General features: G+C 41.8%; 2 protein-coding genes across 3 annotated transcripts; one reads left to right on the forward strand and one right to left on the reverse strand.

The window, feature by feature from the left end:
- Positions 1–1,552: 1,552 nt before the first annotated feature.
- On the forward strand, positions 1,553–8,689 carry LOC110532339 (rho-related GTP-binding protein RhoA-C). The gene is made up of 5 exons (XM_021616144.3): positions 1,553–1,616; positions 6,104–6,259; positions 6,473–6,593; positions 6,701–6,831; positions 7,156–8,689. Exons 2-5 carry the CDS (start codon positions 6,104–6,106, stop codon positions 7,327–7,329), a joined length of 582 nt encoding a protein of 193 aa, XP_021471819.1. The 5' UTR covers positions 1,553–1,616; the 3' UTR covers positions 7,330–8,689.
- Positions 8,690–8,734: 45 nt separating this feature from the next.
- tpk2 (thiamin pyrophosphokinase 2) lies at positions 8,735–13,369 on the reverse strand. 2 transcript variants are annotated; one of them, XM_021616143.3, is made up of 8 exons: positions 13,118–13,369; positions 12,593–12,834; positions 12,432–12,495; positions 12,221–12,351; positions 11,991–12,109; positions 11,726–11,858; positions 11,529–11,625; positions 8,735–8,920 (listed from the first exon to the last, which is right to left on the reverse strand). In XM_021616143.3, exons 1-8 carry the CDS (start codon positions 13,179–13,181, stop codon positions 8,874–8,876), a joined length of 897 nt encoding a protein of 298 aa, XP_021471818.2. In that variant the 5' UTR covers positions 13,182–13,369; the 3' UTR covers positions 8,735–8,873. The 2 variants fall into 2 exon arrangements, with proteins under 2 accessions (XP_021471818.2, XP_036844181.2); XM_036988286.2 differs by lacking the exon at positions 8,735–8,920 and adding an exon at positions 11,261–11,322 and having other exon boundaries at positions 13,118–13,366.
- Positions 13,370–15,017: the final 1,648 nt, after the last annotated feature.

Consider the following 15,017-nt stretch of genomic DNA (forward strand, 5'->3'; position numbering starts at 1 on the left):
GACATTGGACATCTTGCACAACACCAATCTTTCCACTGTTTGAGTTATTGCATTTTTCCCCAGTCCCTGAACGAAAGACAATTTTACCGATCTTAACAACATTAATGAATTAATTCTTTCGACGTAAGAAATTCTGGTGAGCACTACTTTATTTAGTCTTCTAGGGCAACAAGTTATGACAGAAGATAAGCTGTATATAACTTTAGGTGACAAACAAATGACCTACCAAATGTCCGAAATTATAAGCAGAGACTTGGCTAGATTAGGGGTTAAAAGGTACGGAGTATCAGCAAAATAAATTATTATGCAATTATTATGGTGGATCAAAGTGATTTGTTTGACAAGCAGGATGAAAACGTTATCACACAACACCATAGGCTGCACACACCCATGATATGTGCAACTGAGCCTGTGCAGACTACGAAAAACAACAGTTTTAAATGTTAATGTACAATATTTGATGGATTTGCAAAAAATATGTTACAAATTTCTATCTAGGTGGCTAACGTTAGCTGGGTTCAGGTTGTTTAGGAGTTAGTTTGAAGGGTTAGCTAAATTGCATTGTTTGCTCTATAACCTGTTAGTTCATATACCTTGCGACCGTGATGAATAGGCTTAAAGCCGAGACAATAATACAGTGGTGAAATCAATTCAACCAAACCTTTTGTTCAAGCAAGTTAATGTTTCCAACATTTTCGGACTAATAAACAACTATTGATTTAGAACCATGGAGAGCAAGTCGCAAAGAAAACAGGAGCTGCCTCCACTAATTACAGCACCAGTTCAACATCATGATCTCTGTGTGTGTGTACGTTCGTTCGTGCAAGTAAAGAACATGTTGACTCACCCTACTTGTACCCTAAACCCTACCATAACCCTTAACATTTTACAAAAAAATAGAACAATGAGCCAGATATTTCCCCGGATCTATAAATGAGAAGCTTCCGTTTGGCGTTTCCACTTACTACCAAATATGGTGAAGAGAGGAAGCCCAATGGCCGGTAGTGGGAGAAGATGTAGCTAGATCGATTTTGGCCGACTTTCTGCTCATTTTCTCATCGATTAAACATTTGATCTCCATACAGTTTTGTGTTTCCAAAACTAGAATTTGTAACTGAGAGGACTGCGTTTTGTAGACCTTACCCTTTGCCAAAGTTTCACAAGAGTGTGTTGTTTTGAAGGAGTGCAAGGGCAAATTGAGTTCGCTTTAGCACAGAGTAGGCGTTCCCTAACGGCAAAATGCAAATAAATGGTAGAATGCCCTAATAGGATCTCACTAGCTTGTGCTTGGCTCTGCCCACCTTGCTTGTTCTTTTCACTATGATTCATTTTCTCCCATTGGAATGACAGGTTCTGGTCGATATTGGGTTTGTGACGTCCCAAGGATCTCGATTAGCATGGACCGAACAAGATCCACTCGTGACTTCCGTTTTTCCCTGAACCGGTAAACATGTATATATAGTTGACTTAAATATCTGTCACTCATTCATTTGAGGCGTCCTATTGGCGCGAGATCATGGGCATAGGCGGATGTTATCGGCGTGGCACACTGTCGGGGGCGGGGTTGAAGGGTCGGACAGGAAAAGAAAAAGGCGAGGACATCTGCAACGAAAACGGTAATAAAACTAGTAGCTAAATGTAACCTATTTTAACATCGTTGTTATTGATCACCATGAAAAGGGACCATTTATAAACTAAATGTTTGGATGAGGCTTTAAAACGTGTTTTCTGTAGGCAAGATGACATTAGGCCAGAGTGACAAATTAGCTAGCGGCGTTGATGCCGGAAACGAACGAACAATTGAAGTGAAAAGACTCCTCGTTTCAGCTCCACCAGTCAGAGCTAGACAGGCCAATGCTAGATAGCAGGTCACCAGAGTCGGGTATACAGTGCCATCATCACCATTAGGAAGTTCGTAACACATCCCTGGTCTGAAAGCAAGCTAGCTAGCTAGCTCTTCACCCTGTATAGTCGACAAGATCTCTAGCTAGCTAACTCGCTAGATACCACTGACATGATAAGTGACAATGTAAATAACCGCCGTCCACCGAACCGCACTTGCAATACTGGGTGTTTTTAAACGAGACAATCATTGTAGCTAACTATTTGTTTGTCCAACTAGCTACAGTAGTTATCTAGCACTGAGTTTACGTGAGAAGAGGGGGAAATAACTAGCTAGCTAATATAACTTGGGTGCGGCTAATACATTCATAGACGAACTACCTTTAGCGCCTATTGACGATAGTATCTTCTGCCAAGCCTGTGGGGAATGTTAAGATCCCCAACGCTCATCGTTAACGCATCGCTTGCGGTAAATGTTTTGGAAGCTGTACCTGTACTATCTAGTTTACTCTGAACAGCTTTAAGTGTAACTGGATAGGAAGTGTAGTTCGTCAACTGGAGGCACACATAGCATATAGGTCTGTGCAAAACTGCTTTACTTACTGTATTTTGTTATTTGAAAGAGGGGCATATCAGCATGTTTAAAAAACCGTTTAGCAAGAGATGATTGACGTTTCATAACGTTAATACACAGCGTGGCCTTAGCTAACCCCTGAAACCCTGAGGGTTTTTGTGAGAGCTAGGGTGCAGGTGTTGAGGACATGCGTCCATGGGGTGGCTAGCTTGATCTCAATCAAAGGGTCTTCAGCAGGTAGTCTGCCTTTAGTGATGATAGTGACTTTTTTGGTATGATGGGTCATTCCATGTTAATGTATTACACATTTCCATTTATGTATTTTCCTGAAATTCAGTAGGCTTAGATAAATAATTAAAGTTAGGTTACTATAAATCTATGGGGTTACAGGCCTTGAGCACTACGGACTGGTTTCCTGGACTCAGATTAACCCTAGTCCTGGACTGAAAAGCACTGCAATGGCGAAATCTGTGTGTGGGAAACTGGCTCTATGGTAATGTTCCAGATGTTCAGATTCTGTTGTTACTGGAGCTGAAGTTGGTGGCTGGCTTTCATAGGTCCTTTGACGCATTTAGGAGGCTTAGCCCCAAATTCAGTTGTTTAACAGGTGGGAACCAGGGTTTCAATTAGACTGTAATATCAAGCCGATAAATAAAATTGGCACCGGCAAATTGCCCGGGAAAAAAATCCCATTGCGAAATAGACTTTTAGCCTATTTGTTGATGTAAATACATTTGACTGGTCATACTTATCTTCTATGGGTAATTTGCATAATTTAGTGGTACTAAATTGGCGCGTGTGTTTATTCGTTTATCTTATTCATCACACGTGCACAACATAGATACAGAGCATGTGAGTGGAAAATCTGTCGGACAGCGCTTTTATAAACCCAATATTGCGCAACAATTCTAAACGCAATGGTATATTTCTCAACTGGTAATTGAAGCGCGCTACCCATTCGCCATTCAAATGCTAGGCAACGTGCCAGGCTTCATCATTGCATCACAACACTTTGCCATGAGTATGAGGCAGTATGCATTTTGAGAACATAGCTACTTAATTGTTTGAACCCTGAACTTTTTACTTCATACTAGGCATAGTTCAATACCTTCCTTCAAAGTAGCCTAGGCAAAATCCGACCATATCCGTTGAAGATATTATTTTATACACTTCCATAAGCCATTGAAACAAAGCCTATTTTCGCTCATGTTCTATATATATATATATTTTTTTTTTCCCCCGGTAACCAAATGCACATTTGCATGTAGCCTATTGCCTTGTGCGCATTCCTGTGCTAATAATGTTAAGAAATAGTTTATCAACACTAAGCTAAACTTTCTGATCTGTTCCATCAGATTCATTGCTTTTTAACGTTAGTTGCCTAGGCCTACTGATTTGTATCAATTTGGGATCTACCGTCCCACAACTGTCCCAGAGTCTGTTTGGGCTATTTCTTTCTCAAGCTGACCAATATAATAGGTACATTTTCTACTACACAGAATTAAATCAAACCATTCAAAATAGCCTACTAAAGCATGATTTGGCCATAGTAGATCATTAGCTATCCCTAGCTTTAAAACAAGTGTTTTTTTTGTTGTATTGCTTTGCCTACAGTGGGAAGGAAAGGCAGCAAGTATCAGATAGCTGAGTTGTGATTGTCAGTGAAAAGTAGAGGCCCAACCAGTCATCGCAATGTTTAAAAAAAAAAATCACGGGAAAGCAAATGGCTATTGCTGTAAAGAAAATACAATGAAATGACTCCAGACGGTTTATTAGTTATCAAAATTCTCAACTTAATTGAGCAAACAGTAGGCCTATTACCTATCTTATTGACACCAGCTGAGAGCATCGGCCATATCCCCGGTGAGTGCGCACTGCGCATATTCACTATCATTGTTGGTTCAGTGCCACTTAAATTTGTTTTGGACAATCATTTCCTCCAGTTTAGATTGACGGCATTTTTCTTGATATGTTTGTTAGTCTTAGCAGAGTAGGCTACCCTGTAATTTGTCGTATAAAAAACATTTGATAATGTCTCTAGTGTAGTAGAATTGCATGAAATGTGTTTTCCCTTATAAAGAAATAAGAAACGTATCTGATAGTCTATAGCCCAGGCCTTCTACGCGCTCATCCATGCATTGAACAGTTTTGCAAACTGTGATAGTTAGAATTTAGACAAATTAACTCGATCTAATCTACTCAGCCTACCATTCGTAACGTATTTCGCTGTTCGTTCTTGTTGGCTGAGGTAAAGTACATGGAATTATTCTAACATCTTCAAAGTGCGTGTTAAAGACGTGCATGTTCTGTTTAAGATTAATTAATTGAAATGTGATTTCTGTCATTCTGAGCACCATGGGTGGACGCCCTAAACAAGTTAAGCATCCAATGCACATGGGTCCCCTACATTTAAAGTGCTGCCGGTCAAATGCCCAGCGCCATGTTTTCACAATGTAAACTATGGTAGGAACAATTCTGCACTTGTGCACTAAACATGCACCGTAGTGGTCCCATTGAACCATGGTTTGGGTCACATTCAAAGGCCGCTGGATAAAATGCAGTCCAGTCCGACACATGAAGTGGTTTACACAGTATTATGGATTGTAGACGGAGTGGGCAATTAACAAAATGGCTCAGACTTACTTGGAGCCAAAAGGAGTGCAGCGTTCCAATTTTCTGCCCAAAGTGTGCACTTATTCAATAGCCTACATGGATTTAAAAGGTGGCTTACTACAATCCAATGCTTTTATGTGTTGGGGGTGTGCAAGAGGCCACACGTAGTTAAAATGGGGAAATATGGGCGGATAACGTTAGGCCAACTCAGTCAGTGCCGTAGAGTTCCAGAACACTGACCGCATACGCATTTAGTATGCAATGCATTACCTTGTTTGCATCCTCCACATGTACCGTTTAGCTAGCTCATTATTTACAATGGGGAAATAAGTTACGTTTCTTCACCGGTCTGTATTTTATACAAAAAAAACGACCTCATAACTTGAAAGCCCTGATTTGCGAAGGTTATTTAAGATGACAGGCTTGAAAATCCGTTCAGCCATTTTGGCACAATGACTTACCCAAACCAGACGCAATTGGTTTCAAGTGGCCAAGGGACGTCGTGTGATCTCCTACTGCTTTCTAGTGGAAGAACTGGGAATTAGGCGGAGGATATATTTAAATAAATGGATAGGTAGACTTCAGCTTTGTACTCATATGTACAGTATATCATTCCTGTAAGATGACAGTATAGCACGTTGCAAAAGCCCTGCAGTTTTAAAATGTCTGTGATCCAATGGGAATTTGTGTATGTTGAGGCCATCATTAGGTAAAATATTTTATTTTTTAAAACAGTAATTGGTGACATATTTTCTAAAATCTAGACTAAATCTCTTATGGTCTGCTGTATCTCGGGCCCTGTAGTAGTTACATTGTTTCTGACACCTTTACCCGAGTCCCACAGTTCATACCTTTCTAACAGTACTGTGTTTGTAGAACTTACAATTTTGAAAACAAAATTTACTTTGAGGGTAGTATACAATATTATGCATTGTTTAGAAAATGCCACCAGAGGGGGTCTGAGTAACAGGTTAACACTGTATGAACACATTTGCTTACAAATCTTAATTTTCTTGGTTGTGCTATATTATCACAAACTCAATGTTGCACTTTAACTGAGAAATTCTCTTGCAGATGGCTGCGATCCGTAAGAAACTGGTGATTGTTGGTGATGGTGCTTGTGGAAAGACCTGTCTGCTCATAGTCTTCAGTAAAGACCAGTTCCCTGAGGTCTACGTACCTACAGTGTTTGAGAACTATGTGGCAGATATTGAGGTGGACAGTAAGCAGGTGAGATTATACTGTTAGTCACATAGTATGCTATCAAGACACAATTTAAAACACCATTTTTATGTTTAAGTCTTAGTTTTCACCTTTTCTCCAGAGCAAGTTACAGTTTTTGGCTAAACAGCAGTGTATGCATTCTCTACTGTAAGTCGCTCTGAATAAGAGCATCTGATAAATGATTAAAATGTGAACTTCTGCTCTCCATGTGGGTTCTAGGTGGAACTGGCCCTCTGGGACACAGCTGGACAGGAGGACTACGACAGACTACGGCCTCTCTCTTACCCTGACACTGACGTCATCCTCATGTGCTTTTCCATAGATAGCCCCGACAGCTTGGGTAATACATTGGTGACTAAAGTTAATCTATCATGTGTGGTAAATGCAACAAATTATCCCGTTTCACTAGCAGCATTTTCCTAAAATTATCCACTGTGTCTGAAACAGAGAATATCCCAGAGAAGTGGACCCCTGAAGTAAAACACTTCTGTCCAAATGTACCCATTATTCTTGTGGGTAATAAGAAGGACCTGCGGAATGACGAACACACGCGTCGGGAGCTAGCAAAAATGAAGCAGGTAAAGTATTCATTGTAAAAATTTATATTATAATTTCAGCAAACACTCATTGTCCTGATCCATTCAGGATATTTCTTAAAATGTAGCATTGAAACTAAACAATCCATGACATTCATTTTAATGTGGTTGTGTTGCCTCATAGCTACTGACACTTCATGTATTGTCTGCTATTGTCTAAATATACACAGGTTGAGGTTTTTGTTTAGTTCAGTTTAGCTAGTAATGTTTTTGTTTGGCTTGTTATGATTGGTGGTTTAGTATGTCACAATGGATGCCAACCATAGAATACCTCTGAACACTTTTACACCTCTGACACGTGAACAGGAACCAGTGAAGCCAGAAGAGGCCCGGGACATGGCAAACCGCATCAACGCGTTTGGCTACTTAGAGTGCTCAGCCAAGACGAAAGACGGCGTGAGGGAGGTGTTTGAGATGGCCACCAGGGCCGCGCTGCAGGCCAAGAAACGTGGAAAGAAGAATGCCTGCCTCCTGCTATAGAGAGCTGGAGAAAGACGGGAGCGGGTAGGAAGGGGGAAACAAATTGGGCAGAGGAAAACGCTGCACCCCTCTTCTAAGTCTGCCTCTGTGGAAGGGTGGGTGAGTTTCAAGGGGGATGTGAGGGAGAAAAACACAATTAAACTAGGCCAAAGGAAATGGAGACGGTGAAGGTCAAATGTAACGAAAAAGGGAGTTTACATTGAAGGCCAAGTTGATTGCCAATTGTTTTTTAAAATAAGATAATCGTAAGGTTAAGATTTTTTAAATTGGGTCTTGGACAAGTAGATGGGTAAAGAAAAAACATCTCTCTGGTAAACTTGTCAGAGTGGTGTACTCTGAGGGACGGGATAAAATTGGTGTTCATGATAGGTTGTTCACCACAGCGCTATTGCCCTGGTTCATAGAGCTGAGCATCGTCAGAGAAAAAGGGGGTTTCGTTGCATCATGGTGCATGTTCTCCCAACTCTGACCTCCCTGGCTTGCAGTGTCTGTCTGCGCTTGTCTTTAATTTCTGTCCAGCCATACCATAGGTGTTTATTTTCTTTGTTCTCCCAATGGATAGACTAACCCTATATTTGCACGGACCAGCATCTCCTTCTATGGTATCATAATCTTGCATGGACCAGCACCTCTTATGATATAATTGGTCCAATAGTATAGTTAATTTGATACAAGCAATTTTGATTTTAAATGGCTACATATTTTTATTTGCCTTTTGACTATAAAATTTATATTAAAATGCATACAATAATATTGATACTAACTGATTTTTGTACGCCTGTTCATGTATTATAATGAAAAATAATTTGGTTTTATCATTAGTTGGCCTCAAGTCATATAAATAATCTACATTTGATGCGGACTGTCAAACACTGTTTGGTTTGAAAGGGGGGGGGGGTTGACTTTTTATTAAGTGATAAAGGTTTTGCAAATTTGGTATTTTCCTCTTGCAGATTGTTTTTGCCTGCATGCCAGGCTATTATTGGGAGTGGGTTTTGAGTGGGTTTTTAATGTGACCTATTGCTCACTGCCTCCAGTCCGTCTTTCTAAAACTGTATGTCTTCCTGTTTTTCCCCTCTTGTACTGTATGTTTAACCTTGTGAGAGTCTACTGGCTTATCCTGTATCAGTTGTGCATATTTTGCAAAAATTAGTAACTTTAGGATGAGTTTAAAAAATAACATGTAAAATGCTTAGTAATCCATGAAAAAGATTGACAATATGTCATACTATTAAACGCAAGTAATTTCTTTAAATAATATCTTAGTCATTTGTGTGGGAGGTCTTTTGTATACAAATGCATCCTCACATTTCCGCAGTCCTCTTTTTAAAAGTACTCTTAAATAAATTGTTATAGGGAATGGTTGGTTGTCGTTCTTTCATGCTTCATGCCTCTCAACACAAAATCCCAAGATGCGAATGGAATTTATTCACGATTCTGTTACAAAACAGAACAAGATTGAACATTTGACAGAATATATCAAGGCATCTAGAAAGGAGTGCATCTCCTGGCCATCCCTCATGTAACGTTTTTCACTTCAGTATTTACAAAGTGTGGTGGAGTCCAGCAACAAACTCCTGGTAATAGGGCTCTGGAAAAAAAGAGAGCAGTCAGATTTGTCTCTAATCTTCTGCTTTTGTTGGTGTTTAAATTATTGACAATTGCACTGCTGTAAATAGTTATGGTGGCTGCAGTTCCGACTTTCACTTGACCTCTTAAAGGTATGAGAGGCCCAATGTGTATGAGAGGCCCAATGTCCGGGATACTCTACATATTTTTTTTATACATAGCTGCTCCGGATTGGACGTCTGTGTGGTGTAGTCTACAAACGTTGACATGTTGTACAACACACTTTTGTAACAGGCTATTACAAACATAAGCATGACAAACAGGCAGTCTAAGTAGAGATTCCATGTTCTTTTTTCAGGAGGGAGTACATGCAGCTATTTAGACATATCAAACAAGCAAGACACGGTCTAAATAGCGATTAAATGTTTTTTTTTCTCCCATTGTCCTTGCGGCAGACCGATCACTGGAATTCATTAAGATTTTGCCACTGTCAAACTGGTTACCAGCTACAGTCATTGCCAAAAGTTGAGAATGACACATTAATTTTCAGTCTGCTGCCTCAGTTTGTATGATGGCAATTTGCATATACTCCAGAATGTTATGAAGAGTGATCAGATGAATTGCAAAGTCCCTCTTTGCCATGCAAATTAACTGAATCCCCCCAAAACATTTCCACTGCATTTCAGCCCTGCCACAAAAGGACCAGAGATTCTCTCGTTAACACAGGTGTGAGTGTTGACGAAGATGATGCTGGAGATCACTGTCATGCTGATTGAGTTAGAATAAGGAGGGTGGTGCTTGGAATCATTGTTCTTCCTCAGTCAACTGGCAAGGAAATATATGCCGTCATCATTGCTTTGCACAAAAAGAGCTTCACATGCAAGGATATTGCTGCCAGTAAGATTGTGCCTAAATCAACCATTTATCAGATCATAAAGAACTTCAAGGAGAGCGGTTCAATTGTTGTGAAGAAGGCTTCAGGGCGCCCAAGAAAGTCCCGCAAGCGCCAGGACCGTCTCCTAAAGTTGATTCAGCTGCGGGATCGGGGCACCACCAGTACAGAGCTTGCTCAGGAATGGCAGCAGGCAGGTGTGAGTGCATCTGCACGCACAGTGAGGCTAAGACTTTTGGAGGGTGGCCTGGTGTCAAGAAGTGCAGCAAAGAAGCCACTTCTCTCCAGGAAAAACTTCAGGGACAGACTGATATTCTGCAAAAGGTACAGGGATTGGACTGCTGAGAACTGGGGTAAAGTCATTTTCTCTGATGAATCCCCTTTCCGATAATTTGAGGCATCCGGGAAACAGCTTGTCCGGAGAAGACAAGGTGAGCTCTACCATCAGTCCTGTGTCATGCCAACAGTAAAGCATCCTGAGACCATTCATGTGAGGGGTTGCTTCTCAGCCAAGGGAGTGGGCTCACTCACAATTTTGCCTAAGAACACAGCCATGAATAAAGAATGGTACCAACACATCCTCCGAGAGCAACTTCTCCCAACCATCCAAGAACAGTTTGGTGGCGAACAATGCCTTTTCCAGCAAGATGGAGCACCTTGCCATAAGGCAAAAGTGATAACTAAGTGGCTCGGGGAACAAAACATCTATTTTGGGTCCATGGCCAGGAAACTCCCCAGAGCTTAATCCCAATGAGAATTTGTGGTCAATCCTCAGGCGGGTGGATAAACAAAAACCCACAAACTCCAAGCATTGATTATGCAAGAATGGCCCAGAAATTAATTAAGAGCATGCCAGGGCGGATTGCAGAGGTCTTGAAAAAGAAGGGTCGACACTGCAAATATTGACTCTTTGCATCAACTTCATATAATTGTCAATAAAAGCCTTTGATACTTATGAAATGCTTGTAACTATACTTCAGTATTCCATAGTAACATCTGACAAAAATATCTAGACACTGAAGCAGCAAACTTTGTGGAAATTAATATTTGTGTCATTCTCAAAACATTTGGCCACGACTGTACACACTTCGGCTGCCTATAACGTTTGGTTGCCCATAGGTGGAACAGCTACTCTGGCAAATTTCAATCATATCCTGTGGTACTTGCGAAATAACAGTTTTAACCTGTTACGCAGATTGTTTTGCCCCAATGCAAAACTCAGGTGGGGAGTTCACCATCATTGCAAGCATTGACAAAACAGGTGGCAGTCATGTTATTTTTCAGCAACTCAGGCTACGATATGGCAGCATAACGGTAAAAATGAGGCTACATCCCAGATGTACAGTGTGGTTAAACCAGACTGTTTTTCCCTCATGCAATATGTAGACCGCGCCCTGCTTGTGCTTTTGCCATATTCTTATTCACAACAGACAGGTTGTAGCCTACAAAATATTTACTTTGGAATGTTCGTTCAAATAGCAGTGGGGTTTTTATTTCTGCTTTTCAGATACGAGGCAGAAACGTAGCTACATCTTGTTGATCATATTGGTAGAAGAGGGTGAGGAAAGAAAGAAACAAAAGGGAGAGTGAGCAGCAGCTACGTAAACAATGTGTCCGTAAAATAACACATGCGCGGAACATGAATCGGAGGGGGGGGGGTGTTAACGACAGATCCGCAGCCTCTGCCTAGTTTTTATAACTGTTATCCCATGTCATTAATTGATGTACTGATGCAAACCTGTATCAGGCTGTATGTAGGAATGTCTGATGAGGAAGTCTAGGACCACCATGGCACAGTTGGGCTTGAAGTCGTCACTGATCAGCAGTTCTTTCACCTGAAAACAACATTGTAGGCCTACTTGAAGACATTCTTTGCGGGCCAGACATAAAAACTAACATGCAGTACTAGAGGTGCTCAAAAGTAGAGTGGCTGACCTTGTCCATGGAGTAGAGGTAGAACTCTTGCACCTCCCCATCCCCTATCTTAGGCTTGAACTCAGGAGGTAGCTCCAAGTCGAACACAAACTGGCTTTCAGGAAACACCCCTTCCTCATCCTCATAAGTATAGCTATGAGAGCAGACACAGGGGTGATTGAAATTATGTGGATACGATTGTAGGCCTATGTAAAAGCATGCAAAGAGATATTCTCAATGAGACACTGCAGACAGAGCTGGCTACTCCTGTTGAGATGTCAATCACCTCACTGTGCTCACGGGGCGGGCAGTCTCTGCTATGTCTTCTGGGATGCAGGCCTCCTCCTCACATTCCTTGATCAGGGTGTTTTTCACACCGATACCTGCTGCTAGTCCCCCAGCTGCCTGAAAACATGGTGGAAGAACATGGTCAAACCAGTTTGCCATTCACCAAAAAAATATGTACCGGTAAAATGTAAATGGTTGTCTTCTAATTTTAAATCAATAGGTGCTGACCAGGTTGTCCAGTTTTCCAGGGTAGGTCTGCTTGGTCATGGATCGTCGTCCCACCCACATCCTGAGTTCCCCATTTTCACCCTGGCAGTACCCATTAATATGGACTCCATACCGTTTCACTCCAAAAAGGCCTACAAAGACGATGTTAATAGGGCATGCAGGGGGAACACTGGGATTATTTTCTACTGTTATTGCTTAGGACACGACTTACTTGTGGCAGATCTCTCCATACACATTAGTGGAGTGTCGCAGAATGTGGGCATTACTTCATACTTCTATAGAAGATGCCCAAATACATAATTTCAGGGAATTTTAAACATTTGTATAGTTTGTTTTCAGTTTTACAGCATATTGTAATACTCTCACTCTCACCTCATCTCTCCATCCTTTCAAGACAGTCAACAAGCCTTCCCTCCTAAGTGACTGAAGAACAGAATCTACAGCATCTGACCTCCTCCCATAGGAGTCTAGATTTTGGCATAGAGTAATAGCGCCGCCTTGTGGTGGATTGAAGACCTCTGGAAATGTACTCAAAATGGACGCCACTTTGGAAGGCACCCACCCAACTTGCTCTCCTCCCACCTCAAACCGAAGGCATGTGGTGCGACTGGAGCCTGGGTGACACAAACATACATATTGGATGCGAGAGAGATGTGTTGTAGTATAGCCTAGATAATGCCGCACTCACGTACTAGTCGGAACTCGGAAATGTCCGATTTTCTAACTGGTTGTAGTTATACACGTGCCAGGTTCAACCAGTTAGTATGTCAGATATTTCCTAGTTCTGACTAGCACGTGAACGCGGCATAACACCCAATAATTGTCGCTATCAAACACACATAGCTAGCCACAGCTTGTAATTCACTCCCAGTTATCACAAATAGTTTTAACTCTAACCTGGCGAATAAAAGTTATTCATTCGGCGAAGCAACTGGAGCATTTTTTCCGACCAGGAAGTCATGATTTCGAGCCTAGGTTTCTGACGCGAGTCCAATGATTTTATGAAGGGTAAAACTTAAACAACGATATGTTATGTTTTATTTATGTAGCTACATAATCTTTTCACTGTCATTATTTTGCAAGCGTCATGTTCCTCTCAGCGGTGTGTACTCGGCGTGCGCAATCGCGCACTGCACAAAACGCCCACATGATTCGCAACATTTCAATTGGTTGAAGACGCGTCTGCTGCAGCAGCTGGTTAACGCACGCCGATATTTGGAGTCACAAGGGCTGTCTGTGTATGTATGTTTGCGTGCGTGTCGCCATGTTCAAAACAACTGGGAACTATGAAATCTCCGACTTCAATGCCTTTAATACAACTTGGAACTCGGAAAAAAAACAAGCTCCGACTTGGCATTCCAAGTTGAACGGCATTTCAACTCGGAATTCCATGTCAGAAGTTTTCTAGAGCGCCGACCTGAAGATCACTGACATCATGAGTTGACCTCGTTTCTGTCTGAGTTCCCAGTTGTCCCGGATGACCGTTCAAAACGAGTTCTCAGTCGGATAACGTTTTTTTTTTTTAACGATTTCCCAGTTGTCTTGAACGCACTGAAGTCGGTAGTCAGAGATTTCCCGAGTTCCCAGTTGTTTTGAACGTGGTATTAACCCTTTCCAACACATTGGACTTTCTCACTCATCTAAAGAGCCTCACCAGGCCTACGTTGTGCCCTTTATACAGCATCAACCCTGATAGCTAGCTATTCGTTCAGTCTACAATATAATACAATAGGCTACAATACAATGTTGATAAGCAATCCTGCTGATATCAGTTTTATTGAACTGAATACACTTTCATCTGTATTACTGAAAATCTTTATTTATTGAAAATATACAGTATTCTGGAGTATAGTGTTTACTCCCCGTTGTTAAGATTTTTAATTGAATGATCTATGATTATTGGGGATTAAATACATTTATATTTAAGGAATACACTTCAAGGACATAACAAAGACCCCTTATCTTTAAGGGCTTTTAGGGCTCCAGAGTGATGCTGCAGTCTAAGGCACTGCATCTCAGTGCAAGAGGGGTCACTACAGACCCAGGTTCAGTGGTCTAAGGCACTGCATCTCAGTGCAAGAGGGGTCACTACAGACCCAGGTTCAGTGGTCTAAGGCACTGCATCTCAGTGCAAGAGGGGTCACTACAGACCCAGGTTCAGTGGTCTAAGGCACTGCATCTCAGTGCAAGAGGGGTCACTACAGACCAAGGTTCAGTGGTCTAAGGCACTGCATCTCAGTACAAGAGGGGTCACTACAGACCCAGGTTCAGTGGTCTAAGGCACTGCATCTCAGTGCAAGAGGGGTCACTACAGACCCAGGTTCAGTGGTCTAAGGCACTGCATCTCAGTGCAAGAGGGGTCACTACAGACCCAGGTTCAGTGGTCTAAGGCACTGCATCTCAGTGCAAGAGGGGTCACTACAGACCCAGGTTCAGTGGTCTAAGGCACTGCATCTCAGTGCAAGAGGGGTCACTACAGACCCAGGTTCAGTGGTCTAAGGCACTGCATCTCAGTGCAAGAGGGGTCACTACAGACCCAGGTTCAGTGGTCTAAGGCACTGCATCTCAGTGCAAGAGGAGTCATTACAGTGCCTGGTTTGAATCCAGGCTGTATCACATCTGGCCGTGTTGTGGATGATAGTGTTGTGGATAGAAACTGGACCACATACAAGATGTTAACCAATACATGTTGAGGATGGATGCATGTGGTAGATGGAGCCGAGCAGATGAGGCTTTTATTTCAATGTTTTCCAACTTGTTCAGGCAATGGTGTGATGGCATGTCAGTGCTAAGAAGA

This window comes from Oncorhynchus mykiss, chromosome 9 (genome assembly GCF_057628025.1).
Source record: "Oncorhynchus mykiss isolate SJ-2025 chromosome 9, ASM5762802v1, whole genome shotgun sequence".
NCBI classification, from domain to species: domain Eukaryota; kingdom Metazoa; phylum Chordata; class Actinopteri; order Salmoniformes; family Salmonidae; genus Oncorhynchus; species Oncorhynchus mykiss.